This window comes from Canis lupus, chromosome 2, assembly GCF_048164855.1.
Source record: "Canis lupus baileyi chromosome 2, mCanLup2.hap1, whole genome shotgun sequence".
Lineage (NCBI taxonomy): Eukaryota > Metazoa > Chordata > Mammalia > Carnivora > Canidae > Canis > Canis lupus.
The window spans coordinates 30794772-30821164 of NC_132839.1; the positions used below are offsets into that span (position 1 = coordinate 30794772).

Sequence of the window (26393 nt, forward strand, 5' to 3'; positions counted from 1 at the left end):
CTTCTGCCGTGGTGCTCCCAACACGCGCGACAAGGCGGAAAGAAAGCAAGGTAGCTTTTATTATTTAGCACAAGTCTTCAAGAAAAGGAAAAACCAACCAACCAACCAGAAGCCAGCCTCACTGCCAGGTAACCTCCCGGGGCCTCAGGGCATCAAGCAGGGGCCTCTTGACTTGGGCTCAGGTCTTGAGCCTGGGATCTTGAGCTAGAGCCCAGGGCCAGGCTCCAGGCTGGGTGTGGAGTCTGCTTAAGATTCTCTCCCTCTGCCCCTGCTCCTTCCCCCCTCCACAGTCTCTCTTGCACATGTGCTTTCTTGCTGCCTCTTAAAAACAAACAAGAACCCGAAAAAAAAAAAAAAAAAAAAAAACAAGAAAAATAAAATCAAGAAAAGTCATCTTTCTCCACACATATCTCCTTACAGGTCCACGGACCAGTAGCATCAGCCTCACCTGGAAGCTGTTAGGGATGCAAAATCTATGACCCACCCCTGAATCAGAATCTGATCTTTGATAAGATCCAAGGAGATTCACATTCACATTAAAGTTTAAGAAGCACCGCCAAAGGTAGATTTTCCTTTCGATAATAACACCACCTGCAGCTGCCTACAGAGGGTGTCTCTTCTGAGGCACCTCTTCTTATCACTAGCCTTGGTGGCCTGATAAGATTTTTTTTCAATAGAGGATAGTCACTGTTTTCTGCAATATGAGGAATTCTTGGCAATTTGGGCTAAGTTTATCATAAAAGTAGGTTCCTAAGCAGTGCTGGGTATTTGGTCCCCAGCTTTTCTGGTGCCCTGTCTAGTTTTAGGGGATATGTTCCTTGACTCTGGGCTCATCTGGTCCGCTCAGAGACTCCCATCAGTGAATCAGGCACCGTATTCCTGCAGCACCAAATGGAGGAGGCTTTTTTTGTTCTAGAAATACTGCCTGGAAACTTTGCCAAAGAAAAGCTCAAAAGCAAGTTTTGTATCTTTTAACCAGGACAGAAGGTCATGCTGTTGCTTCTTATTCATTACAGCGATGATTTCTGGTCTAAACCTTAACCTAAGGATCATTATGAAAATGTTTTGATAGTCAAAACACCCAGTTTGAAGGAATTTCCTTTATTCCTAGCAGACATATGAAATACCACAAACCAGGTCTTAAAGTGAAATGAAAAATGAGGGAAATGATCCAGATCTTCCCATTAAAAAGTAAGTAATAAAATCAAACCCATTCAACTATCTAGACAATTTCTTTTTTTACCAGACTTTGTGCTTTTTTAATTTGGGGGAAGGGAGGATGGAACAGGATGGATTGTAATGGAAGAGGAGAGCTGGAGCTGTAAATAAGGTCATGTAGGAGAATGGTTGATAATTGATAATTAGGAACAAAAGGAGTCATTGTTGCCGTGAATTAACCTGACAAAGGAAATATCAATTGTTTTCCATTATGAATGAGTAGCTGGATAACCTTGGGTAAATTTCTAAACCTCTTTCTTCTTCAGTTTCTTTTTTTAAAATTTTTATTTATTTATGATAGTCACAGAGAGAGAGAGAGAGAGAGAGAGAGAGAGGCAGAGACACAGGCAGAGGGAGAAGCAGGCTCCATGCACCGGGAGCCCGACGTGGGATTCGATCCCGGGTCTCCAGGATCACACCCTGGGCCAAAGGCAGGCGCTAAACCCCTGCGCCACCCAGGGATCCCATCTTCCTCAGTTTCTTAATTGGCAAAATGTGGATAATAACACTACCTTCTCTGTGGATTGTTGTAAGATTAGATGAGCTAATATGTGACTATAAACCCTTTTACAATGGCGAGTATGTAATAAACACTGAATAAATGTTAGGTTTATGATTATATAGAGAAAAAGTAAATTTTGAGACTAAAAGAATGTGCTAGACCAAAAATTGGGGTATCATTTAAATTAAAATCTACATTCATAAAGAAATGAAATGAAGAATTGAGGTACTTTAGAAAATGACTACATGGGGGGATCCCTGGGTGGCGCAGCGGTTTGGCGCCTGCCTTTGGCCCAGGGCGCGATCCTGGAGACCCAGGATCGAATCCCACATCAGGCTCCCGGTGCATGGAGCCTGCTTCTCCCTCTGCCTGTGTCTCTGCCTCTCTCTCTCTCTCTCTGTGACTATCATAAATAAATAAAAATTAAAAAAAAAAATTAAAAAAAAAAAAAAGAAAAGAAAATGACTACATGGGGAATTTGCCAATGGATCAGGCTTGGGAGAGTTAGTCTGTTAGGGCTGCTACAACAAAAATACTACAAACTGGGTGGCTTATAAGCAATAAACGTATCTCACAGTGCTGGAGGCAGGGAACCCCAAGATCATGGTACCAGCAGATCCAGTATGCCAGCTTCTCACTGTAACCTCATGTGGCAAGAGGGACAGGCAAGGTTTCTTGAGCATAAGGGCACTAATCCCAATCACTTCTCAAAGGATTCACCAAAGTAGCATTACACTGGGGATGAGGATTCCACATATGAATTTGGCGGGGCCACAAACCCCTCCATAGCAGAGGAGTTACCCTGAATTCCTAGTTCTGTTCATCTACATTCATTTAACTAATGGAAATAATCAGTTCCTCACAGCATCTTTACAGACATCACTTTTTGAGATAGAATTTTCAAGAGAAGTATTTTTAAAAATCTACAAAGTATTTGAGAATATTAACCTTTTGTAACAAGGAGAAACAAGATGCCTAATAACACAGTGGCCCTTTCAGATGTACACCAGGGCATCTCCTTCTACCCGCCATACCTTCTAACTTCTTTCTGAACTGATTTTCTCAGCTTGTCCGAGCTACTATCAAACCCATCCACTGACCCTTATATTTTACTGTCTTGTCTTCATTTCTTAAATTTATCACATTTTAAAAAAATGAATCTTCAGGGGCACCTGGGTGGCTCAGTCGGTTAAGCATCTAACTCTTGATTTCAGCTCAGGTCATGATCTCAGGGTTGTGACATTGAGCCCTATGTCGGCCCAGGGGGGAGGCTGTTTAAGATTCTCTCTCTCTCTCTCTCCTTCTGCCCCTTCCTCCCTATGATCTTTTTCTCTCTTAAAAAAAATTTTTTTTAATGAATCTTGAGTGATTTTCCCCCCATAATGTTTTCCTCTTGTCTTATTATGTACATCCCAGATGTTCCTGCAATCCTGGATAGAGCACATTTCATTACTGGCCTGGGGAAACGCATTGTTCACTCATGCATGAGGGAGTCCTTTCCAATTAAAGACATTGCTTTGAAAGAGTCTCTCAAATTAGATTTATCAATGAATCTATTCATTGAAAGCTTTTAGCTTTTCACTTAAGATTTGACAACAGCCAGAAAACTTTTGTTAATTGTGAATGTTAGGTGATAATATTCAGTTAGCATGGGTTATAATTAGAATATTGCCTGGAATTTACATAGGAACAATCTTAAGTGTCTGTATAACTGTTGGCTGCTCTTTCTACAGTTCCTCCTAAAAACGAGACAATGACAACTCACACCACTTTTATTTTGGACTTTCTTTTCAGAGACAGTTTATTTGAGTGAGAACAGGGCTTTACTCTGGCCCTTGCCATCTTCAACACCTGCCTCTCAGGTAAATGGGTAGAGGTGATGCAGGGAAGTTCCTAAAACATTTGTTGACATCCACTCCTTTGCCTTGTTGTGCTCCTGTACATGAAAGCTAGTTTGTGACTAGAAAGTCACTCGGGGCTACATGGAGAAAGAAAAGACATAATCACCTCACACCATTCGTTGGTACACAGTGATTTAGCAAAAGCTTTGCTTCCAGCACATTGTGGCTTGGGTACAAGAGAAAGACTTTAAGAGAAAAAAAAATGTTGGTAGTATTTAGTGTGTTGGGGTTCTCTAGAGAAAAAGAACCAATAGGCTCCCTCTTCCTCAGGGGAACTCTCTTTCTTCTCTTAGGACCTTCAACTGATTGGATGAGGCCCATCCACATTACGGTGCTTTACTGCACCATACAGCTTTACTCAAAGTCTACTGATTTAAATGTTCATCTCATATAGCAAATACTTTCACAGCTGTATCCTAACAAGTATTTGAGCAAATATCAAGGTATCATGACCTAGCCAAGTTGACACAAAATATTAGCTATCACATTTGGCCACTCTGAGAAACAGAACGGGGACTGATTTGTTAAAATATCCTCAGACAAATGCCCTAAAATTATTTTGAATGGTGTATTTTGATAAAGGAATAGGACCAAAAAGCTTTCAATGTCACTGCTATGTGGGCAGAAACCCTTCGTGAAAGCAGTGTCTCATATTTTGCTCTAATAGTCTCTAGCAGGGTGGTACAGTAAAATGGTGGTCAAACTTTGATGTCAGATGACTGGAATCTGCATCTACTTCTTTCTGTGTGATTTGAGGCAAATTAATTTTATTTCTCTCTGCTTCGGTTTCTCCATTTGTAAAACGGAGATAGGTTTTTTTTTTTTAATTTTTATTTATTTATGATAGTCACACAGAGAGAGAGAGAGAGGCAGAGACATGGCAGGCTCCATGCACCAGGAGCCCGACGTGGGATTCGATCCCGGATCTCCAGGATCGCGCCCTGGGCCAAAGGCAGGCGCCAAACCGCTGCGCCACCCAGGGATCCCCGGAGATAGGTTTAAATGTTCTAACTCATTGGAAGTTTGTAGAACAGTGCAAGGTACATATTAAGTGTTCAATAATATTAGTTTTTATTATGCCTTAAGTTAATAAAAAGCCAAACACTTTCTTAATGCTTGTCCATTTTAGAGAGGTTTTTTGGTTTCTTTGTTTTGTTTATAAACCTGTGGCCTTACAGAAATTTATACCTACCTCACCCCTTCCTATCTTTACCCTGGGGTTGACCCTTAGGGGCACTCAGTGTAAGCAAGTTGTTTTTCAATAGGAAGGCCAGGAGAGGGAAGAATTAGAGAGGTTTCCATTTATAAGGAAGGACAGGATGGGTGGAAGGTTGGCTTTCACTGAGCAGATGACAACTTTATGAACCTTGCAAATGAACATAATAATAAAAAAAAAAGTTGTGTTTATTCAAGTAATCACTACACCAAATGTGGGGCTCAAACTCATGACCCTGAGATCAAGAGTCACATTCTCTTCCAACTGAGTCAGCCAGGTACCCCTCAACCACCCCATTTTAAGAAATTGATGAATACTCTCACAGGAAGGCCATTCTAAGAAAAAATAAGTATAACAATTTGATGTTATAAAAACAATCAATTATTTCTTTTACCAAATAAATTCTCATCACTTAAAAGAGCCACCTCTTAGGGTGCCTGGCTGGCTTAGTCAGAAGAGCATGCGACTCTTGATCTCAAGGTTGTGAGTTAGAGCCCCATGTTGGGTATAGAGATTACTTAAACAAAACCTAAAAAAAATTTTTTTTAAATAAAATAGAAGAGCCACCTCTTATTTCCTTTAAATAGCATACTTCTTTATAGGATCTAAGATGAAATTTTAGGGGTGCCCTGGTGGCTCAGTGGGTTGAGCATCTGCCTTTGGCTCAGGTCATGATCCCAGGGTCCTGGGATTGAGCCCTACGTGGGGCTCCCTGCCCAGCAGGGATCCTGCTTCTCCCTCTCCCTCTGCCTGCTGCATCCCCTGCTCATGCTTCTCTCTGTCTCTAATAAATAAATAAAAATCTTAAAAAAAGATGAAACTTTATAACCAACGTCTTGACTGATAAACAACCTTTCTAAGAAAGACATATTCATAACATCTTCCATGTGACCAGAAAGGTACTTGACACAGAACCTATCTAATTGAAGAGGTAGGTACTCCGTTTACTCTTGTTTATACTTTACATGTGAGGTAAAATGACTTGCTCAAGGGCACATGAGTGATTAGTGGTTGAATTAGAACTCAGCCTCATGTCTGGTTCTGAAGTCTGGCTGTCTCCCCACCTACCCACCCTCCATTACGATGCCTACTCTCATAGGACTAGATCTTGTTTCTAAAGCTGCATCTTGGGGCAACCCTAGTGGCTCAGCCGTTTAGCGTCGCCTTCAGCCCAGGGTGTGATCCTGGAGACCCGGGATCGAGTCCCACGTCGGTCTCCCTGCATGGAGCCTACTTCTCCCTCTGCTTGTGTCTCTGCCTCTCTCTCTGTGTGTCTGTCATGAATAAATAAATAAAATCTTAAAATAAAATAAAATAAAATAAAATAAAATAAAATAAAATAAAATAAAATAAAATAAAATAAAATAAAGCTGCATCTTCGGTCCATCCATTCTACATAGGCAAGATTGCACTCCAAGCTGGTCCTCAGCAAAACCAAGGAAGTATACTAAATTTGTCTTTGGCAATACCCCCAATTCCATAGTAAGCTTTCTTTGGCTTTCCCCTAAGGACTCTCAGTCAGCTTGTGGTTTCATCAGGTCCTTTCTGGGTTCCCCAAGAGCCTTAATGGGGCATTCATGTGAATCTGTCTCCTTAGTATCTCACACTCTTAATTCCATGCACCACATACCACATTTCTCCTCCAAAACTTACCTGCCAATTGTCTGTCACATTATAATGCTTAGTGATACCTTATATGGTAAATTAATTACTGATTTCTAAGTTATTTCATTAACCACCTCTACATGGTTTGAATCTTTTAAAGCGATAAAGAACTTATGAATTACTTGCTTAATTTTTTTTTACTTGCTTAATTTTTTTTAAAAAGATTTTACTTATTTATTCATGAGAGACCCAGAGAAAGAGGCAGAGACATAGGCAGAGGGAGAAGCAGGCTGCCCGCAGGGAGCCCGATGTGGGACTCCATCCCTGGACTCCCAGGATCAGGAGCCAAAGGCAAACACTCAATCACTGAGCCACCCAGGTGCCCCAAATTACTTGTTTAATTAAAATACATCCTAGGGGTGCCTGGTGTCTCAGTCAGTTAAGTGATTGACTCTTGATTTTGGCTCAGGTCATGATCTCAGAGTTGTGAGTTTGAGCCCTACATCTCCACTGAGCAAGGAACCTGCTTAAGATTCTCTCCCTCCCTGCCCCTTGGCTCTCCTGTACTCTACCTCTCTAAAAAAACAAACAAGTGAAAAATTTTTTTTAAAAAATTTTAAAAAACCATAAATAAGCAAACCAACCAACAAAAAACATCCTAAAGAACAAAAGGTAAAGAATTTTAAGGGTGCAAAATTTGGTCATATTCTCAGTCAAGTAGGGCTTCTGCTGTCCCTCCAACCATACATAGATTGCCATCATATGGGCTTGCGCTTTGGTCAGCTTGATTACATCAGAGTCATTTATGACATAGGACACATTCTCTTACAGTTTACAAACCTGGAGAGGGAAGTCAGCAGAGAGGAGTACATCTTAAACTCCTGTATCTCATAACCGATCTCGTCACAAAGATGGCAGTTCTCTCTAGCCCCTCCAGCTGTATGTCCTAGCATTGGCATTAAGACTTCCCCTTAAAGCACTAAACACACACACACACACACACACACACACACAAAATAAATAAAAATAAAAAGCACTAAACACTTCTCATTTTCAATTTTTCAGCTACAGAGGGATTGAATACACTTGCTACCAAGAGCAAAGCCAAGAGTCCAATTTGGAGACCTTGATTTTCATTATGTTTTCAAACCCTCAAATCAAGCCTCCTTTCTCTTACTTGGATTTTCTCTTTTGCCTCTCTGCTTCTCTCGTTGCATAGTTTGTCTTAACACATTTAAATGCAAAGAGATAAGTGCGTGGCAATCATTACAAATGACCCATTAGAATTGAAGCCATTCCATCTGTTTATTGAACATACAAATAATTTCTCTTCTGAAATACTACACTGAACAGATAAATGTGTATTCAGATATAATTTCGTATGATTACCCTATAATGGGAGCTCCTAGCCACAATTCTCTATCAGGTGTTGTTAAGCACACAAACTGCCTACCAATAAATCTTGTCCATCAGATCTTTATTTTTCTTTCACAAAGATTCTACTTTCCAGGCAAACTCTGGCAATGTTGCCTACCTATTAAGATAGCAAGAAAAAAAAAAATCTGAAGTTGAGAAAGAAGAATCTGAAAGAGTCTGTCACAAAAATTTGTCCTGTGTCAAATGTATTTCCTCCCTTAGGAAAAACTACCTAACAGGCCAGGAAAAGTAGGGGTAAAAGGCAAAATTAATTAAATACAAAAGCAGAAACATTAAGTTGCTATGATGGACTTATTTTGCAGTTGAATTAACCAAGGAATGTGTCTAACTAATACTGATAAGAGAGCAGCCCAGATTGAGAAGACTGGTTTAAAAATCACTTTCATAAAAAAATTACTATTAAATTACTTTTATCCATTATTTACTCTTTTTTTTAAAATTTTTATTTATTTATGATAGTCACACAGAGAGAAAGAGAGGCAGAGACACAGGCAGAGGGAGAAGCAGGCTCCATGCACCAGGAGCCCGATGTGGGATTCGATCCCGGGTCTCCAGGGTCGCGCCCTGGGCCAAAGGCAGGCGCCAAACCGCTGCGCCACCCAGGGATCCCCATTATTTACTCTTGAAGCAGGGATTCTCATCCCAAAACCTTGGATGGGCTTCAGGGTCTTATAAGCTTTCAGAAACTTGGGGGTGTTCTTATATATATTGGGCATTTTTTCCCCCTGGGAAATGATCTATAGTTTCCATCAAATTTTCAAAGGAGTCTAGTCTAAGAATCAGTGTATATGGATTCTTTAAGGTATATGGAAAGGTCGGATACAATGAGTTCCGTTACACCTTGGTGTTTGGGAGATCAAAGACGTGTATTTGAGGTATCTTTCTCTGGAAGACAATGAGGTCAGGCCTGTCTGGATAGTTGCCACAAAACCTGACAGGAAAATAAGAGAATAACTGAGAATTGGAATGAGGCAAGCTCCTTGTATGAACTATGGTAACACTCACCACCACTACCACCACCACCATCATCATCTCAGTAACTTAATATAATAAAAATTCACTTCTCATTTATACAAAGTCCAATTTCTGGTCAATAGGCAGCCTTCCATGTGGTCATTCAGTGACCCAGGATCTGGATCCCATGGCTCCATCTTCTTGTATGGTCTTGGATTCCTTTGTTAAACCCTTGATATCTGGGGTGACTGGGTGACGGGCACTGAGGGGGGCACTGGACGGGATGAGCACTGGGTGTTATACTATATGTTGGCAAATCGAATTTCAATAAAATATATATATATATATTTTAAGTGAAATAGGGTATCTCTGGGTGGCTCAGTGGTTTAGCACTGCCGCCTTCAGCCCAGGGCATGATCCTGGGGCCCCAGGATCGAGTCCTGCATCAGGCTCTCTGTATGGAGGCTGCTTCTCCCTCTGCCTGTGTCTCTGCCTCTCTCTCTCCTCTGTGTGTCTCTCATAAATAAATAAATATAATCTCTAAAAAAAAAATACAAAAAAACCTTGATATCTTGCCAGTAGGTAAGAGAGGAGAGACAGAGGGCATGGAGGATCACATGAGGATAGGACATCATTCTACCCACACTCTTTAAGGCAAAATTCAGTCATATGACCAAACCTGACTGTAAGGGAGGCTGGAAATTGTAGTCTAGCTGTCTATTTAGAGGGTAGAAGAAATGACTTTTGTTGAACACATAATACTTCTGCCCTATCCTTTTAAGTGAAGCAACAGTACCAGGAAGAGGTTGGAGGTCAAGAAAACATGCTGCCTCAGAGACTGGGAGAAAGTCCATTGTCATAGGCAGACCAACATTCTCCACCAACAGTAGGAAGTAGAAGCAGGAGGTAGAAAAGTGCCCAGAGGATAGGATAGGCGAGTGGCATAAGATTTAGGAGCAAAAATGCTCAGAATGTCAGGCATGGAGGCAGGAGGAATTGGGGGATTCAGTGATTAGCAGCAGAGCACAAATCACCTATTTAGTATTCAGGAAGACCGAGGCTAGGAGTGGAAGCTAAGGTACAGTCAGGCTTCTTGACCCAGAGTGAGGTAACCAAGAGCCAGAAGGTTACATCGTGGAGATGAGGGCTGTGCACAGAGGTAAAGAGTCAGCATAGATTATTTATGGGGTGACTCCCTCATGACCAGAATGTTGGATAAGAGCTACCCAGGTTCTTCCTGTCCAAGGTCAGGAAAGGTCCTATGGATGTGCAGAGCCTACAAATAGGGGCCAACTATAAGGAGAGGCCCATGGGAACCTGTCCAGGCCTGACATCATCTACCCTTAAATGTTACCCATGACCTTATACTCCACTTCCCAGTCTAACCCCAGCTTCTTCACAAATGTCCCGGGATGAAAAAGGACAATGAGTCAAACGCTTCAGAAAACAGAGCAAATGCCTCACTAAGAGTATGGGATGGCCTATATTTGCTTATAAGTAATAAATAATAGTAACAACTGACATGTACAAGACATAATTTTTGGGCTTTAATATATACTTAACCACTTAACCCTTTTTTAAAAAGATTTTATTTATTTCTTCATGAGAGACACAGAGAGAGAGGCAGAGACACAGGCAGAGGGAGAAGCAGGCTCCCTGCAGGACTCAATCCCAGACCCCAGGGTCATGCCCTGAATCAAAGGCAGACACCCAACCACTGAGCCACCAAGGCATCCCTTAACCGCTGAATCTTGAGAAAAATGTTTATTTAAAAGATTTACCTTTATTACTCCAGTTTGACAGATGAAAAAAAATGAGCAGCGAGTCTCCTATGTAACTTGTTCAAGTAAGTAGCCGAGGTCTGGCTCCAGAGTCAATGGCCTCAACCACTATGCATACTGCTTCTCTTAGAAAGTCAAATTTGGCAAGAATTTCAGATAACATTTTACTCAGTTAGTGAAGGTGCCAGTGGGGACATACCATGTCACTCTCCTCAGAGATCTCATCCACCATTTTGTTTCCAGAAAAATGCTCCATCCTTTGGAATGAAAGCTAAGACATGGGGGCACCTGCGTGGCTCGGTTGGTTAAACCCCTCCTTTCAGCTCAGGTCCTGATCCCAGGGGCCTGGGAAAAAGCCCCCTATTGGACTCCCTACTCAGCGGGGAGCCTGCTTCTCTCTTTGCCCCCCATCACTCATGTGTGGGCACATGCTTGTGCTCTCTCTCTCTCTCTCAAATAAATAAAATCTTAAAAAAAAAAAAAAAAGGACTAAGACATGGATATCCAAAAAATATCTTGGACAGCTCACTGGAGTGTCTGTCCTCTTAAAGAACATGTGCTATGGCACACTAATAAGCTTTGAAGTAAAACATGCCACAGATGAATGCCTGCATACCGCCAGTGTTAGAAGGGCCGCGGTCCCACCCATTTTAGTGCAGTGAGGTTGAGTAGCTTGCATAATGTCCCTTAGGAATAAAAGCAGGTTGTCTTAAGTCCCATGGTAAAAGACTCCCCTGCTTGGGGTACCTGGGTGGCTCAGGGATTGAACGTCTGCCTTTGGCTCAGGTTGTGATCCCAGGGTCCTGGGATCAAGTCCCACGTCAGGCTCCCTGCAGGGAGCCTGCTTCTCCCTCTGCCTGTGTCTCTGCCTCTGTGTGTCTCGTGAATAAATAAATAAAAACCTAAAACAACAAAGACTCCCCTCCTTCCCTCAGATCATTTTTCTGTAATCAGCATACAGGGAGCACAAGCCAGAGACTGCTGACAGTGATGCGAATGCATTCATTCTTAGATTGCAAAAGGACTGTGAAAAAGAAAAGGGTTCAACTTCACAGAATATTATTTTCTATGAAATGAGATAGCCAGTGTCTTCTATAGGTAACTAGGAATTCTATCCATTCAGGCATTTATTCATTCATCCCAGCTTTTATCCTACCATTTATTCATCCATCCACTCATTCATCCTTTCAGGCATTAATTCACTCATTCCAAAATATTGAGCCAAAATTTGTGTTAAATCCTGGGTATTTTTACATCCTCGATCAGTAGTTTTCTTTCTGCCTGGTTTTCTTTTTTTTTTTTTTTTTTTCAATTTTTATTTATTTATGATAGTCACAGAGAGAGAGAGAGAGAGAGGCAGAGACATAGGCAGAGGGAGAAGCAGGCTCCATGCACCGGGAGCCCGATGTGGGATTCGATCCCGGGTCTCCAGGATCGCGCCCTGGGCCAAAGGCAGGCGCCAAACCGCTGCGCCACCCAGGGATCCCCTGCCTGGTTTTCAAATTTTGTTAACAAGCCCGGTGTATGGGATTCCAGTACATTTCATTATAAAATGACCTTTGTATTAATTATGTTTCAGGAATCACAATCAGGCCATTAACTGTGGTATAGTTTGCAGCTTCTACCCATCAGTTGAAAAGTGTTCATTTAGGGGTATGTCCTTTCTGGCTCAGGACCTCATTTTTGGCCCCCACGTGTCTAGTATAGACCAAGTGCTTGGTCTCCAGCCAAAGGTGAACAAGCCTTACTCAACAGTAAATGACCCTCAGCACCAAAGAAGTCCTCCTATTTCTGCAAATGTCTATGAGAGCTGTCAGGTCCTTGTTGAGAAGTCCTCCCCATTGGGACAAAAACATGTACTCTCAGTTTTCTTGGGGGATGGTGGAAAAAGGATTTCTGCATCCTGCTTCCCCATCAGGACCATTTGTGTTGTTTGTGCAAATAGTGTAATCCTGCCTCTTGCTCTAAATAATTCTACTCCAGTGGCCCAGAGTTCTACTAGCTGTAAAAACTCTGAAATGACTTAACTCAGCACTTGGTTCTGCATCACATGAGAGAACATTATTTTCTAATGGTAATAAGGGAGGGGTCTACTCAGGAAAACAAAGCAAAATGTCAAGGTGTCAGCATTCTGATACATTTATTCACGTTTGTACTTGTGGATGGAAACTTTTTTCCATGCTACAAAGTTTTGTTAGAAACAAGATGTTACAAATCAATAAATAGTAGCTATAATTTGTTACCTATTACAAATAGAATAACAAACAGATGCAACTACTTTGGTATACACATACACAGCCATTGAATTGTTTTCTGCTCTAGGACTGATATGAACACCACCATTTTAATTTCTTTATGGTATTTTCCCTTTAGATACATTTTTTTTTTGAGATACAATTTCTCATTGCCCATTGCTGTGCCCTTGCCTTACCATTTCAGGTTTGTAGCATACCAAAGAACAAAAGAAAACTGTTTTTCTACCAAAGGGGGCTATTGTCTGCCATGTGGTCTTTCATATATTACAAATGAAAAAGAAATAAGGTACAAAAAATAACGCATGCTTGTGCACACGGTGTGTCTGCTTGGGTGTGTTGAATGTGTGCTCACGCCTGGGAATACTGACTGGTATGAAAGGCTTTTAACTAGCTGGTCATCAAAATCATATATAATAGCCATTAAAAACTTACTTAGCTAGCAGCATGTACATCACTGGGATTGGTTACTCAAAGACCAGACAAACAGAGTTCTTGGATACTATTTCCACTTGGGTTTTCCAGTTCATATGGTTCCAGCTGGCGGTACTCAAAAGTCACACGGTTTATGTGCTTTCCGCTGGAGACCAGGCGCACCACTGTGTTGTCACAGCCAATTTTCATTTGGGCTATAATTCATGGAAAAAGTAAAAGTTTCACTGCAGGTTGGAAACCACACAAACCATTTCCATTGATAAGACCATTTAAACATAAAGAAATCAAGGGGATGTATCTTCCTCTCACATACTCAACCCATGCATCTGCCATCAGGTGAAATGTTCTGTTTTCATTTTTATTATAATATATAATTAATTGTAGAAAGCTGAAATTGAATTCAGTTTTCTTCATGACCAAAAACACTGTTAGCCAAATAAAAATGGCTGGAAAGTGGAGTTAAAAAGCAAATCACAGAGGGAAAAAAAAGAAAGAAAATCACAGGCCCAACATGGTGTTCTTCAGACCAAGGTACAAAACTAGGGCTAATATCTAATCTAATTGTAATTTCAACCTCCTCTAAAAGGTGGCCTTAACCAGTCAGGAATTTTCTATCAGTGTCTGTGAGTCAGCTACAGGGGCCCTCTCCATCCCTCAAAAGGAAGATGATGCAATCTGGATGACAAGACACCTTGCTTTTCCACCTAAGGGAATGTGGCCTTGTCTGGAACAATCTTTCCCTTTTTTTAGATTTTTTTAAAATTGTATTTATTTATTTCAGAGGGAGAGAGAGCACAAGCATGAGCAGGGGAAGGGCCAGGGGGAGAAGCAGGCTTCCTGGTCTGCAGGGAGCCAGATGCAGGGCTGTATTCTAGGACCTTAGATCATGACCTGAGCCGGAAGCAGGTGCTTAACTGACTGAGCCACCCAGGTGGCCCAAGAAACAATCTTTTTCTTTGGACAAATTTCTTGTCCCACCCTCCTTCTATAAAAAAAAAAAAAAAAACTTCCATTTTGTACAAGGCCTTGGAGACTCCTCTACTTGCTAGATGGAAGGCTGCCCGATTCATGAATTTTTTAATAAAACCAATGAGATTTTACAAATCTATTCAGTTGGATTTTTGTTATTTAACAGAGGCAGTAAGATGTCTCTGCACTTTTCATGTTCTCCCTGCAAGGCTTTCATGGCCAAGGCAGTGGAGGCCAAAGCTCTACCCTGTGCTCTGCGCTTGCTCCATGTTCTCAGCAGGGGCGGCACCACCCTCTAGGGGCAGGTTCCGAGGGGCAGGGGCAGTTTTTGGTTGTCCTACTAAGGACCCAGAGGGTGTTTAGTGGACAGGGCTGGAGGATGGAGTAGACTGCTGGATTTTATGTCGACTAAAAAAAAAATCATCACCTGTTTCTTATTTTCCAAGCCTAGATAGTAACTGTTTATATATAAGCAAGAAATCATTTGCATAGTTTAGATACATGAATATACTTGCTTTGTTGTATTGTCCACCTGTACCTTTTCACTCTCGTTTTTTTCTGGGCTTCTTATATGGAATGGCTTTTGATATCCTGATTTCTCCTAAGTCCAATCTTATTCATTGTTTCTTTTCAATCTTATCAATTATTTGTGTGAGCATCTGGCAATGTTTATATATATCTTCAAGTACAGATGTGACTGAACACCTATACATTGAAACTCATAGCACTTTTATCAAAAATTTCTTTTATTTTTCCAGTGTTGAGCTGGCTGCTGATGCAAGACTTATCTTCTATACAATAATTTTTACTGCTGTTTAATTTTGTCTATCTCCCCCATCAGCACCACTACCTTGTCTCGGTAAGGCCCACATCCTGACACACTCTAGCATTATCACTGCATAACAGGTACTTCACAACCTGTGCCTGGGTTCAAATGAAGTAAAACAGCCAGGTAGTTATTGAGGTAAAAGCCAATTTAGAGACGTAATAAATATAAACCCTTTAATTATTTTTATATAAGCACCTGGGAGTCTAGGTTAAGCTTCTATGAGGAGGTCCAAATTTAATTTTCTTTAAATGATTTGAAAGCTTATTCTTTTCATGATCTTACTCTACACTTTGATATATATAACATGCTCCCTTTCCTTTGTTAATGGTACCTTACTTACTTATTATTTGACTTAACCGCACCAAAATCACTCTGGCTTCAATTACCTACATTTTAAGGCGCGAGTGTTCTTTAGACCTTAATCTACTCTTCTTATCCGGAGCAAATGCATCTCCTCGCAGGTGCCCTCCTGCATGGAAGGATCCAGTGCCTCAGAGGACACAGCAAGAGGTGAGAAAAGCCACATGTACTGACAGCTTAAACCAGCAATTCCCAGCCACCCTCACCCCACCTAAGCATCAACCAATGGAAAATCTTCACTGATCCCTAACAAAGAACTTCTGGTTCTGGGGCGCTTTGGTGGTTCAGTCGCTTAAGCAGCAGCATCTGCCTTCAGTTCTGGTCATGACCCTGGGGTCCTGAGAGGGAGTCCCACATCAGGCTCCCTGCTCAGCGGGGAGCCTGCTTTTCCCTCTTCCTCTGTCACAGCCCCCTTGTGCTCTCTCTGTCTCAAATAAATAAATAAAATCTTAAAAAAAAAAAAAAAGAATATTTGGTTCTGTTTGGCATGCTGTACACTAAACTGGTCTTTCATTACCAGTGACCACTTTCAGATTTCAGAATGTATTTCTGGTTTTGCACTACTCTTTCAGAGGCTTGTTTTGCCCCTAGAAGTTGGGGATATTCGGCACTTCTGAGAATTTCTGATAAAGCATATCACTTTCTAATTTACGTATTATGAATAATACATACATATGTATATATATGGAAAAGGTATTTACATATTACTCCATTTTTTAAAAAAGATATTACTTCATTATTATACTATTAGTGGTTGATGATACATCTATTTGATCCATCTATTTTCAGTGAGTAAACTTCTTAGTCTCTAAAGGATGAAAGCAGGGACCTTCAAGAAGGTGGAAAGAGCGAAGAACAAAAAAGCTCTATCATGCTCATGGTTTTATTAGGGCTAACCTTAAACATATACCCTCTTTCTTCAGAGGCTTCTCTCCCAGTGTCAGATATTTTCGTAATGAATTCTCGATATTATACATTTGCTCAAGTGTAAGAATCCTTACATTGGCTCAATGTGCAAAATGGAAGTTTTTTGGGTTGAACTTGCCTGCCCATGTATAAGAAAAAAATCTAAGGTGTTTCATTTAAGGAAGTATCAAGTTTTATTTAAGGAATCTTGATAGACTCATAAATAATTATCAAAGAAACATCTCACCAGGGCCATGAAATGAATAGCAGAGGTCAGCCAAAGGCATCATCTTGGAAGGGTCCAGTCCAGTTCCTCCCAGCAGCTCTACAAAGTCTCCTATTCCCCCACAACCTGCTGAGGGGTTCTAAGAGAATAAAGCAGAGAAAGATAGCTTTCAACCAATTACAGAAGTCAAACCATTTGACCAATCTCAAGTTGGTGAATTCACTCAATGAGCCCTAGACATCCTGGCAGTGCCATTTAATTTAACAACCAAGACTCCGGAAATTAAGAGACAGTTAAAAGAAAGAGAAAAAAAAAAAAAAAAGATCCTAAGAACTGCTCTTCTAAATCAGTTGAGTAATCATTTTCTTTAAATGTGCATTAAAAAAAATTTATAATCTCAAGAACTGGAATGATGAAATGGGAATCTGTGAATTCCACATAAAATGAATGAAAATTGAATCTAAAAATGCTTTGCTTTTTAAATCATCTGGACATATGTACTGAATTATTCGAATTTCTTAATGCATGCAGCCAGTTTTTATAAATAGGGCTTTTATATCAGTTTGTCCTTCAACTCACCTCTTCTTCTTTATAAAGCACGTTTCCTGCTATTGGGGCAATACTTATCATTTCTACTAATAGGCATTTAGATTAGTTCTAAGAATGTTAAAGAAAGAAGAGAACCCTCCTTTGGGACTCAAGGTAGGTAAAGTTACCATTGTCTTTCTTCTCTCAACTAAAACTAATTTATTTCAAGCTGCTTGAAGCCAGAATGTAATGCAGAAGTAATCCACTATAACTATTTTCCACTGCCCTTCATCTTTCCCACGCTGCCTTGTCCACAGCAATTCCTGCACTTTACTTTCCCACAGAAGTAAACCAGCCACTCTCCGTTCCAAATATTGCACTTTGGGCCACCTATCTCCTGTGATCTGCACTGCTAGCCTCGTCAGCATGCCACCTTTGCCCATAGGACCCACACTTAGGAGGGCCTTGTGCTTGGTTTAAGGCTCTGCTGTCACCATCTTGCAATTTTTATTAACTCTAAAATAAGGACCCACACATTTTCATCTTGCACTGTCCCCCATGATCACACAGCCAGCTTTGCCAGTCATCCTCACTGAGGCATACTCTGGAGAGATCTAGCCCAGAGTGCCAAAGTGCTCAGAAGTGAACCGGGTAGACCCTGCCACATAGAGAACAACACCTAAAATAGACAATGTTAAACACACACATACATAAACACACACACATTCAAACATCTAGAAGGCACTGAAATGCAACTAGAACTAAACAACAAATTAGAAAATAACACCAAGTGTTTGGTTAATACAAGGAAGCAGGTGGGGACATACATTTTTTAAGTGTCCACTATCTGCTGGGTCCTCTGCTTAGATGCTCTATACATCATTTCATCCGATAATGAAAGAGAGGCTTCATTAGTCTCCCTCTGTACAGGCTCATGTTCTTGTATGAAGAGTCGCATAAGAGGTGAAGGGAAAAAACCTTAATTGTCTTTCCCTTCAGTAGAGGATGTCCGGGGGGAACATCTCTTAAGACTAGACTTTCCACTTGGTTCTTCAGGGTCTAAATTTCAGTAGGAGGTGGTGAAGGGGAAAAGGCGGGCCCCAGAGAGAGAAATGGGAAGGAAATTGGGAAGAACTAGGAGCTAAAATAAGGGGGAGCCAAACAGAAACAAACAAGTTGGACACACCTGTTCCTTGACACTCGATGACTTTTTTCTCCTCTTCCCAACCTCTCAGGTATTCTCAGGAATGAGAAGTACTTCACAACCTTATTGTGTACAGCTCCTCAGAAGTAATCCCCTGGATTCTTCCATTGAGGGTCTGGCTCCCTGGACTAAGCCACTATCATCTCTTGCCTAGATTGTGACAATGGCCCTTGCCGTACTGCTCTGGACCCCATGGCCCATACACCACACAAAGCGAGCATGGCCTTTAAGTAATCCTCTCCCTCCCCCTTTGGACCTTGTTAATTAATTTGGTCATGAGGTCAGTAATTTCCAGCCACTCTCACCGGACCTGAACATAATCAAATGGGTTGTGTCACTTTCCTGCCTGCACCCCTTCAGTGGTTTCCCACTGCACTTATAAACTCAAACTCCTTCATATGCCCTGCTGGGCTCTCCATGCCCTAGCTCTGCCCATCTTCCTGATGCTGTCCAGCATCACCCCTGCTCTAACTTTCTTTTTATTTCTGGAACCCAGCAAGCCCATTGCACTGGCCTATGAATTTATGCTTTATGAAAGCATAATGAAATTTATGAAAGCTTTATGCTTTATGCTTAAAGGAAATTAGATATACACCTTTTTTCAGTGCTGGTCCTATTTATTTGGTTTTCACTGAAATCTGTCTGATTAGGAGCAATAACTGTCTTTGATGTCAGCAAATACATGAGCTATCTTAACCTGGGAAGATGAGAAAGTGAAAGGAAATGAGAGTGACTCAGAGGAAGGAAACTGGCAGTGTTAAAAAAAAAAATGTGGTCAAGCTCAGCATTAATTGTAAAGTCCATACAGAAGTTCACAGAAATACAGATTGACGGAGATCCTCAAGTAATATTTTCATGCAAAATGTATTGAATTAAATATAAAGTAAAAAGAACTTCAAGATTTTACTGTATTTTGTGATATAAAAATCCAATTTTATATTTTATGCTACACTTAGCATTCCTTCATCACACAGTTCTGTCACTGAGATACTTCCTTCATGTCATAAAACATTCCAATAATCAAAAAACAGCTGTGTAGATGACTCACACTAGGTTCTGCGAGGAGAGAATTTTTGTCAAAGAGGCAAGTACAAGAGAGTTCAATTGTAATTATATGCCACAACTTTATCAACTGAAAACATTTCTTACATCACAAGAGAAGGAGTCAAGTAATCAGAAAGGGCACCTGAGTAGGCAACGTGCAGCATAAGGGAAATAGAAGGGGCTTTCATCAAAGCAGCGAGGGCAAGCACACCTGCGACCAACAGTTGATGGAAACACATGCTCCCGCAATTTGCTAATGGCCATGTTTGCCCCGTACGATTCCTCCTTCTCTGATGAAGCCATGGTCTTAGTAAGTGATTGGAAATTAAGAAAGCAACTTACCTTTAACTGCAGACCACTTAGGTGGCCCAGGGTGAGATCAGATATTTTGATCACCGCAGGATAAATTATGGAGAAGCTGCAGTTTCGATGCAGATGCGGGACTACCAGGGTAAACCTTCCATTTGGGGTCTGGGAAATCACATTGCAGGCTTTGTGGAAATATAAAATCACATTTTCACTATTTGGTATGCTGGGTTTTTATAGAACTTGATCTTATCCTTATTCGAGGCTCCTGTTTATGGTCTAGGGCCTTGTAGCCTGTCCGAGAATATGTACCACAAGGGCAATTTGGAATTGGGAAGGAGTGGGGTTGGGGGGGTGAGCATAAAAATCACCAGTGATGTATGGTCATTGTAGAAGTTCCTGGGGAGTAAGGGGCTTCTAATCTCAATCTCAAGGAGTTACCTTGTTTACAACAAATATAAGACATAAATTAATAATCAAACAACATTAGCAAGTAGAAGAAGTTCTAGAAACACTTCATTAACTGGGGTCCAAGTTTGAGCTGCATATCTAAAAGAATAAAAGCTCAAAGGTGAGGCCAGAACTCAAACCCTGCCTGCTCTAAACCTTCCTTCACTGAACTTGGAACTATAATGATATTTTTAAAATAATGAAGTTAATAAATTAAAAAACAGTTACAAAACAGGCTGAGAAAAAAAGAAAGCAGACTTATGTCTGAATAAATATATGCTGGGTGTTAAGTAGTAAATTGACTAAAAGTTAAAATATTTTAAAAAGAAAATATTAATACTTAACTTTATCATAAGACTTTCTGATTTGTTTTGTATCTCAAATCTAGACTTATAATAAATTTATTCTCCTAACTATGAGACTAGAAGTATCAGAGTTTTGTTGCTCATGGGCCAAAGATTTCTGATTGGTCAGAATAGGTCAGAACTCTTCCTCCTTTGTCTGTTTACATTACACTTAATTTCAAAAAGAACTGAAATCCCTTGGTGATTCTAGAAAATTTTTGATCTCTAACCACATGAAATATAGGAGAAACATTTCATGTTGCTTTGTAGGATTATTCTATTCCGGTCCTCAAAAATAGACTTTTGGGGGGCTTCTTTTTTAAAAAATAAAAATTGCAGGGTAAGTCAATAAATTATTCTGTGGCAGATTAGGCCCCATTCTTCCACCATTTGAAGTGTTAATATTAATACCACTGTATGCAGCCAAAAATGAGTGACTTTTTTTTCTTTTCCTCATTAAAAAAAAAAAAAACAAAAACACTTTTAGTGAGAAAAATAGTAAGCAAATGAATGAACTCATTTTGATTAGAGTAACATGTTTCAGGCCTGGGCTGTTCACCTTTGCAGCATCTGTGTGTGTACCCATTAGAAATGAAATATATTAGAGTGGTGGGCTCAGACTTAGGAAGCAATGCTGAGGTCCTTCAGTCCAACCCTCTGCTTAGGACATGAAATCCGTCTACCAATCCCAGATAGAACTTTGCCTAAATATCTCTAAGAAAGCAACTTCAGATCTGATTCTTCAAGCTAACCCCAGATCAATGGAATGACTCAGAGGGATTAAAGTTTGCTACTGAATCCATTGTAGTGCCTCAAAAGATTAGAAAAAGACTAAAGAAAAAAACAAAACAAAATTCTACCCACCAAAAATTAATATCCTACCTAGCCTGGGAAATAAATTAAGAACTGTGAATTTATTTTCAGAGTAATGAATAGGAAATATCCTTTAGGTCATTTCTAATGACAAAAGAATTTCCATTCAAATCATTCTTCCCTTCCAATTTTAGTCTGGTGCAATCACACTACCTTTGCAAAGCAGATCTGACCTGCCCTCCATGTCCTGCCTTCCCACTGAGAAGAGAGGGAGCCCACTTACGAAAGAGGTTGGGATCTGTCTTTATGGTGAATGTGAATCCGTTTCCTGGTTCATGGACCCGGAAGAAGATCATGGCCACGTTCTGGGAAGATCTGATGCTCCTTCGGCTAAGCCCACTGTCACAGAAATCTATGTACCGCTCAGTGGTGGGGAGAGGATGATCCTGGGAACTGGGGAATTTCTCCCCCTTGAGAATCCAACCATCAAACACCTTCCAACAGAAAACACAGACATAGATGATTATTCCCATCAACTCCAGAAGTCACAGGTATATCGCAAAGGGAGCAAGTTATCTAGCAATGAGCCTGCAGCCTTAAGTGAACTGACAACCTGCTCTCCCCTGCCTACTTGACTTCCATCTCTCTATATTTTGGCCTTGAAGGTTGTTTGCACCTGTTATTATTAATGATTTTTTTCTTCATAAGCTTTAAAGTATCCAAAGTAAGTAAACTTTATTATACTCTATTTGATAATTTCTTGGTAAATGAAACTATAGACAATTTACGTTCTTATCTTGGTCAGGTTTTTTGTTTTTTGTTTTTTTTTTCTTGGTCAGGTTTTGCACACATCCCATCTTCAGAAGAACTCCACACAAGCATGATTTGGGTTTCAGCCTGTCTCTCCCTTCTTCTCATTGACATACTAACAAAATATCTCAAAACTAGCAAAAGAAAAAAAAAAAAACTGGAGCAGCAACTTTACCTACTTGCCAAAGGCTAGCTGCACCCACTTTCCTCATTTTGTAACTCTTATTTCATATGAAAATATCAAGAACTACCTTCAATGCTCAAACAGCGATGGCTGTTAGGCCACTTAGGACTTCTTTCCTTCACTTGTTAAAGTTTGTGGTTGGACAAAAAGGTCACTGTTGACTTGTATTGACAGGCCTCTTAAAATCACCCCAGGTCTCCAATTTAAGGGTCCAACCTAGCTCCCGTCACCAAAATTACCAGCTAGCTACCTATTACTTCGCGGACTGGTCCTCTTCTAAGGAGTTTGACAGGTTCCAAAATAATTCCACTTGGGATCCTAATCAGGATCACTTCAGGGGGCCTGTGTGGGTGCGGGTGCCTCACGGGAACCCCGAGGGGTGGGCGCGTGGGGAGGTTGGGGCCTGGGGCCTGGGGCCTGGGGGCTGCCCCCAGAGACCTGACTCCTGGGACCTGACTCCTGGGACCTGACCCCTGGGACCTGACTCCTGGGACCTGACCCCTGGGACCTGACTCCCCCGGCTCCGGGGCCTGGGGCAGCCCCCAGAGACCCGCCGGCCTCCACGCAGGGCCAGCCCTCTTGGGGGTCCCCAGCAGCGGTGCCCGTCGGTTTGTCTTATTCCTTTTGGCAAAGATTTTACTTAACACAGAGAGAGAGGCAGAGCCACAGGCGGAGGGAGACGCGGCCCCCGCGGGACCCCCCGCGGGACCCCCCCGCGGGACCGAGCCCGAGCCCCGGGGTCACGCCCTGGGCGGCAGGGGGGCGCCCCGCAGCTGAGCCCTGAGCCCCGGGGGGCGCGCGGTGGGTTTCTCATCCTGGGGCGCCGGCCGGGAGCGCGGGAGGGGGTCGGGACCGCGGCCTCCGGGGCTGGCCCGGGGCTCACCTTCAGGAAGTCGCCGCCCCGACAGTCGATGGAGACCAGGTCGTAGTGGACGGTGATGAGCTCCTCCGGCTCGGCGATGAGGAAGGCGGCGCAGTGCAGCCGCGGCCGGTCGGCGGTGAAGGTGAACTGACCCGGGAGGCTCAGCATGTCCAGGCACCCTGCGGGGGGCGGCGGGGGGCTGCGGCCACAGGGCGTCGGCCGGCCCGGCTCCGCGGCCCCCGGTGGGAGTCGCCGCCCTGCACCCCGCGCTCCAGGGCAGCCCCCAGCCCTGCGCGGCCCCCGATGGGAGTAGGCCCCCCTGCACCCCCTCCGCAGTCCAGGACAGCCCCCCGCCCCCCCCGGCCCCCCCCGGCGCGGCCCCGACCCCCACGGTCCCCCATGGGAGTCGCCCCCGCCGCCCCGCGGTCCAGGACACCCCCCGGCCCCCAGCGCCCCCCGCCCCCCGCCGCCTCGCTCCCCCCCCGCCCGCCGAGGAGGCGCCCGCAGCCCCGACTCACGCAGCGCGCGGCGGTACTCGGGCTCCCCGGCCAGGTCCCGCTTCAGGCGGGCGCCCCAGAGCAGGAGGGGGTCGCGGTCCGCCGCTTCCCGCAGCTGCCGGGGAACAGCAAGGAGTCGGGAAAGTTCAGGGTGGGAAGGGGCGGGGGCCGGGCGCTCTCCCTGCCCCGCAGCGAAGGGAATAAAGGAGCGCACCACAGCTCCCGACCCCTTCCATCGGACCAGGGCACCCGCAGGGGCCGGGACAGGGACGCAGAGGCGGGGAGGAAGCCCAGCCTAGGGGAAAGCCGGAGAAAGAAGGGGGAAAGGACGGGGGCGGGGGGGGGGAGCGGGGAGCGGACCCCAGCGGAGGCTGAGCGGCCCCCCCAGGGCCGGCCCCGCACGCAGAGGATGTAGCGGGTCGGCGCGAAGGTGGCTCACCTGCAGGTACCGGGTCTCCCCTCGTAGAGCCATCAGGAAGATCAGAACGAGGTGACACTTAAGTTTGAAAGACGGAGACATGCTGGCCTCGCTTCCGCAGCTGGTTCGCTCGGCTGAAGGTCTCAGGCTTTGCTTCCCGCACCTTCGCCCAGGCTGGGAGCTCGGAGCTGGTAGGGTCCCTTGGCTGGGCCTCTTTTAAAGAGCAGTGAGGCGGGGGGGGGCTCTCTGCCCTTCACTGATCTGGGCTCAGTAACCATGGGTTACCCTGTCTCGGTGACGAGTGCGCGCTGATGACGAGGGTCCCCCTCTCAGCCGCATATCTTCAGAGTGGTCCAGCGTTATTCATTCACCAAGAATGATTTCAGGCACTTAAAACTTATTGAACTAAACTGTGGGGGAAAGATGGAGGTAAGGCTAAAGAATAAAGGAGGGCACTTCGCCTGAGCTGCCAGGCGCTGGTTTATCTTCTCCTGTGGGTACTTAGGGAAGGAATTCTCCGTGTTGCAAAGCCAAGTGACAAAGTCACACACAACCATAAAATACCCAGACACACATAACCTTATCATGCTGGCTTGTCACAGAACCTTGGATGGAATCATGATCAGAGAATCCAGCTATATTCTCTGATAGCTGGAAACTATCAGAGAATATAGCTGTCACACAATTGCCCACGCCTCTCAGGAAGAAACTTGAGGTGTTTTCATTTTTATTTTTATTTTTCTTGAGTGTTTTTAGTTCCAAACAGAGGCTGAACAGAAGCTGAAGTCTGATTTTGCAGAATATGGCAATAATAATACACCTCAAGCTTCCTTTCTGTCCCTTAGTCTTCGCTTTATCCTGGTCCAGTTTTTTTTTTTTTTTTTTGGTCCAGTTTTTTGTAAGCATTTCCCCAATGGAATTCTAACTCTGGTATCTATGAACTTCTGGATTTTAGCTGAGCTCTGCCATTTAGCCCAAATGTATACATGGTAGGACACACTCTTGGGCCAGCTAACTGCCGCCATGACCTTGGCGTCCATCCGAACCAGTGAGAGATGCAGTCATTCTATTTCACACCTTCAAATACCTAGATTATTTTAAGACTCTGGTAGAAAGAACTGCCCAGGGGCACCCAGGTGGCTCGTTTAAAGCATCTGCCTTCTGCTCAGGTCCCGATCCCAGGGTGCTGGGATTGAGCTCCACATCTGGCACCTTACTCAGTGGGAGCCTGCTTTTCCCTCTTCCTTTGCCACTTGCCCTGCTTACATTCTTTCTCTCTTTCTTAAATAAATAAATAAATAAATAAATAAATAAATAAATAAAATCTTAAAAAGAAAGAAAGAAGAACAGAAAAAAAAGAAAAGAACTTCCCAGTATTATCAGCAAATATACACGGCTAAATAAATGACTTAGAAATCCAGAAATAAGTATCTTTGCTGATTAGATAGAAGACAGTTGTTGCCCCTTTACGTCAAAATTTGTGGGAAATTGTGGGGCTCTAAACTTTTGGCCTTCCGATTTATGTGCCTAGCAAGGCCACTACAAATTCTACAAACATCATGTTGTTTTTCCTCTCTCTGCCTGATAGAAAACATGATACTACCTGGAGCTTCGTGAACCCGGCCGCCATGTTCTTCTCTCCATCCTGGGACTGTTCCGAGGTCTGAATTTCAGAGAGGGTTCTGAAGAAACCTGAGAGGAATAAGACAGGAGAAAAATAAATGGTTTAACACAAGCTTGCTTGGTCTCAAACCTGCCAGACCATCTTCAGGCCTCTCTCCCTCCCTATTTGGGCCTGAGGAAGTTCAGGCACACTCATTCCACGTGCTATGGCCCATTTTCCTTTTCTGTCAACCCAGCTATAGCCTTCGCCTGCTCCTAGAATTGAGCCCAGCACTTGGCTTGGAGACTCCTGTTTATCCCACTTGCGGGGGTTGGCTTTGGTAGCATCACCATGGAGACAGGCTTCTCCAACCTGCCCTTCACACACATGTCCACACATACACAACAGTGATGTTCCTAACATGGACTCATGACGTTTCCTCCTCAGGAAGTGCACACAGGAAGAGCTGGGATAAATGAGGCCAAACATAGCCACAGACAGATAATATTCTATTTTATATAACAACCCACAAACTATCATATATGGAGGGACTTTATTTCTACCAAATATGTTATATTCACCAGCTTGGCAAATATCTACTAATCCAGTAGAAATGGTTTCTTAGGGTTTTTGATGGTTTGTTTGTTTTAATTAAGAATAACAACAGAAGATACTTGCAAATGATGTATCTGACAAAGGGTTAATATCCAAAATACATAAAGAACTCGTATAAGGTAAC

General features: G+C 42.9%; 1 protein-coding gene and 1 long non-coding RNA gene across 3 annotated transcripts; one reads left to right on the forward strand and one right to left on the reverse strand.

The window, feature by feature from the left end:
• The first annotated feature begins 1053 nt into the window (after nucleotides 1-1053).
• Nucleotides 1054-15880, forward strand: LOC140614926 (uncharacterized). Its single transcript, XR_012015637.1, has 3 exons — nucleotides 1054-1191; nucleotides 3515-3582; nucleotides 15561-15880. It is a non-coding gene; the product is annotated as an uncharacterized lncRNA (long non-coding RNA).
• On the reverse strand, nucleotides 12738-25789 carry CRHBP (corticotropin releasing hormone binding protein). Of its 2 annotated transcripts, XM_072785376.1 has the most exons (8): nucleotides 25655-25789; nucleotides 24073-24461; nucleotides 23655-23748; nucleotides 23158-23315; nucleotides 21564-21774; nucleotides 19710-19858; nucleotides 16613-16730; nucleotides 12738-13495 (listed from the first exon to the last, which is right to left on the reverse strand). In XM_072785376.1, the coding sequence occupies exons 2-8, from the start codon at nucleotides 24151-24153 to the stop codon at nucleotides 13338-13340; spliced, it is 969 nt and encodes a 322-aa protein (XP_072641477.1). In that variant the 5' UTR covers nucleotides 24154-24461; nucleotides 25655-25789; the 3' UTR covers nucleotides 12738-13337. The 2 variants fall into 2 exon arrangements, with proteins under 2 accessions (XP_072641477.1, XP_072641471.1); XM_072785370.1 differs by lacking the exon at nucleotides 25655-25789 and having other exon boundaries at nucleotides 24073-24588.
• Between the last annotated feature and the right edge of the window lie 604 nt (nucleotides 25790-26393).

Coding starts and splice junctions, on each gene's coding strand:
- CRHBP (XM_072785376.1), bottom strand. CDS start 24,153: ATGTCTCCGTCTTTCAAACTTAAGTGTCACCTCGTTCTGATCTTCCTG. Junction 23,316..23,654: donor CGAGTACCGCCGCGCGCTGC/GTGAGTCGGGGC, acceptor CGCCCCCCGCAG/GGTGCCTGGACATGCTGAGC. Junction 16,731..19,709: donor TAAGTGGTCTGCAGTTAAAG/GTAAGTTGCTTT, acceptor TTATTCTCTTAG/AACCCCTCAGCAGGTTGTGG.